This window comes from Rhamphochromis sp. 'chilingali' (assembly GCF_963969265.1).
Source record: "Rhamphochromis sp. 'chilingali' genome assembly, chromosome: 19".
NCBI classification, from domain to species: Eukaryota; Metazoa; Chordata; class Actinopteri; order Cichliformes; family Cichlidae; genus Rhamphochromis; species Rhamphochromis sp. 'chilingali'.
In genome coordinates, this window is record NC_137946.1 from 7,928,384 (window position 1) to 7,931,676 (window position 3,293).

The following is a 3,293-nucleotide window of genomic DNA, read 5'->3' on the forward strand; positions in this document are numbered from 1 at the left end:
CGGGGAACAGTATCCCATGGAGGTATTTAAACTTGGTCCAACAGCCTGAACTGTTACTGTTCTGAACTACAGAAGTACTCAGAAGTACTCATGGTGACTTATCATTATTGAATGACAGCACAAATATTTTGTCTACAGCTGCACATTGTTCACATGAAGAAAGCTTACTCTGATTTGACAACAGCACTGAGTGATACAGAGGGAGTTGCAGTTCTTGGATTTTTCTATGAGGTCCCCTTTTTAAATTTTTCACCTCAGATGCAAAAACTATTCCAGACCTAAGTATGAAAAGTAAATGTACTAAAATGCGGCTATTTCAATTTTCAGCTGTCTAGTAGCAGTAACCGGAAGTATGAACGCATCATCAGTACTCTGCAAAACATCCAAGCAACAAGTAGGTACTAGTTTATGTTCAAACAATCAGACTCATGGCTGTGTAGCTTTGGCTATCTGTTTCCACTGTGGAGTTTTGCTTTGTTTTGTTTTGTTTTCAGATGGCAATACGTCTCTGTCTTCAATCTCCCTGGCACAGCTGATCCCGTCTGAGAAAAATCTAACGGCTTACTACCGTTATAAAGGCTCTCTGACCACCCCGGGGTGTACAGAGTCTGTGATTTGGACTCTGTTTGAGAACCCCATTCCTTTGAGCATAGAACAGGTCAAGAATGCACCTCAATTTAAATATATATTTCAGCCTTAAGCCTTAATTTTTAATGTTACATGGTTAAACTTTAGTGTTTTCATATAGTAGTTTTCAATATAACTTCTGAATCTGCAAACTTGCTGGTAATGATAAGTGTGAGCTACACAGGTACACACACAGGTACACATCTCTCAGAACTGCAGGAGTAAACATAAAAAGGCTCTGCTAGAGTACAAATACTTTCCAACCTTTTTTTTGCATGTTCAGAAACATTACTGTAATTGCACTCCTTTATGATCTTTTTCCACAACCTGGAGCCTAACACTCATGTTAATATTCTGCTCCCCCAGCTCCAAGCTTTCTCTAAACTCCAGTTTAAGGATGGCAAGCAGATGACTGGGAATTTCAGACCTGTTCAGCCCCTCAATGGCCGGAAGGTGTACCGCTCAGGAAGTGCAGTGATCCTCGCCAACTCTGCCATCCTCCTCGCCACCATTGCCATAGCCTTGGGACTGTCCGAACCCAATTAGAGGTATCCCATGCTGCACTGCAACATCCATAAACACAAAAAGTTCCACACCAATCAATCAGTCAAACCCGAATTTGTAACCTCTTCATCACATGTTTGCAAAGATGACGGATCATATCGTAGTGCAGGCATGACTCACCTGGTGTTCCCCCCCTTATGACACAAATGACAAAGGCGTTTTAGTAATGCCTTACGAAAGGTGCTGTAAGGGTTTATTAAAGCACTCATGCATGTGTAGTGAAGCAGTAGGTGTTATTTCAGCATTATGGTTTCAGAGCACACGTTTAGGCATTCACTAAGATTCCAAATCATCCTCCTAAACATACACTTTATAATTCATTACACTTTGTCAAGTGTCAGGCAAATTTTGTTTTTCCTAATGTCAGAGTGAGTCCCAGAGAGTTTACACTCTGAGTGCCATTGTCAGCCTGTAAACTGGCACGTGGTGTGCTATTCTTAGTGGAGCATAAAGTTATAAATAGCAGAACTGAGTCATTAAACTAAGCTGCATTTCCAAGGCGATGGTCAAAGGAGTCAGCAGCTTGGTCATTCTTTCATGGTCCAGGCGCACACCGCAGGGCTGTCAGGTGACTCACTCGCAGCCACTCAGCTAGCAGGTGGTATGGTAAAGGGTGGGAGGGTTTAAGGTCAAGCCTTTTTCCCGCCAGAATCCAGCGTTGAAAACATTTACGAGGGACAACTACAGCCTGACCTTAGAGCAGCTGCAAACCTTCTCCTCCCACCCCATGGCAACTTACACCAGAGGGAAAGATGAAGGTGCAGCGATACTAATTGCAGGTCACAAAATGGCTGAGAGTGTCTGTAGCTCAAGGACACAGTTATACTTTGGAGAACAGACCAGCATATCTTGTCAAACCAGCATTATTAATTTTTTGCATTTCAAACACGATTAGCATGAATCTGCATGTTTATTACGAGATACATGCACAAAACAGAGCTTGCCAAATTTACATGCAAACACCTCAGTCAATCTGTTTGTTTTTGTTTGTTGGTTTTTTTTTTCCAGTTTTTGACACATAAAGTTCAGTAAGCTACGTAATCATGACAACATAGAACTGTGTTCATGGCTTGTAGTACGGGCTCTGGAAGGCACTGAATGTTATCGACTGTGAATTACACCCCACTGATTTGTTTGGGAGGGCTTATTATGTATTCTGTGCAATTTTCCAGGAAGATTTATTGTGATGACCTAGGAAAAGGAATCTGTATATTTTCCATTGTTTCACAAGGCTTCACGTTATATTTCTATGCTGTACACTGATGTATTTATATATGTAATGAATGTGTATAATGATATGAGACTGCAATTGATATTTATGTATTCCAAGAATAGTGCTGAATGCAAAGCATCAACCTGTTCATGACTTATAGAGTTTACTTGTGATGTTCAAGTGTATGAGACTGTCAGGTTGTAGTTCTTCAAATGATATGGAGAATGTGTTCCAGCTGAACAATAAAATACCTAAATGCCTTTTTAATGACTGTGTCTTCTGCTTGCATGGGCACAATTCAAGCTATTTGACCCACTGATCAAAATCAGTGTCTGTTCTGGGTCTGGCTGCGCTGTGAAAGCTGATATGAGAATACACTTTTTTGGCTTTGTTGTTTGTCTGCTGGCTCAGACACACAGACGGGCTTCTCGGTTTGCTGACTGATAACCCTTCGGTCTGTCCAGAGAGTCTCAGACTCTCTGGAAGAGAAGAGTTTCTCATCTCTTAATCCTTTTCTAATTGACTCGTTCTTGTTCTTCAAGAAGTTCGAATAAGAGGTTGTTTTATCTTACACAGCTCACTATCAAAGGTATAGCAGAGGTACACAAACACATTAAAATCTACTAAAAATATTTTTTAAATTGATCTCTGAGACAGTTTGCAGACACTAGTTGCAAGTTATTTAACACCCCACCCACCTCCTCCAATCCCTTGTCATTAAAGAATCAAAAGACTTCTTGTTAAAGACCTTGGAAGACCTCTCACTGAGGCATGCACAGAGGCTGTGCGAGAGTATACACAAAAGCTTGAATGAAAGAGGTGCCTTCATTCTCCTCCACAGGCATCCAATAGGTTTTTCAGTTGAGGAGGAGGAGGAGGAGTTGGAGAG

The 3,293-nt window shown here is 41.2% G+C and overlaps 1 protein-coding gene across 1 annotated transcript; it reads left to right on the plus strand.

The window, feature by feature from the left end:
* Nucleotides 1-6: 6 nt before the first annotated feature.
* ca4a (carbonic anhydrase IV a) lies at nt 7-2,658 on the plus strand. Its single transcript, XM_080866055.1, has 5 exons — nt 7-22; nt 139-231; nt 328-394; nt 495-658; nt 994-2,658. The coding sequence occupies exons 1-5, from the start codon at nt 17-19 to the stop codon at nt 1,171-1,173; spliced, it is 510 nt and encodes a 169-aa protein (XP_080722181.1). The 5' UTR covers nt 7-16; the 3' UTR covers nt 1,174-2,658.
* Nucleotides 2,659-3,293: the final 635 nt, after the last annotated feature.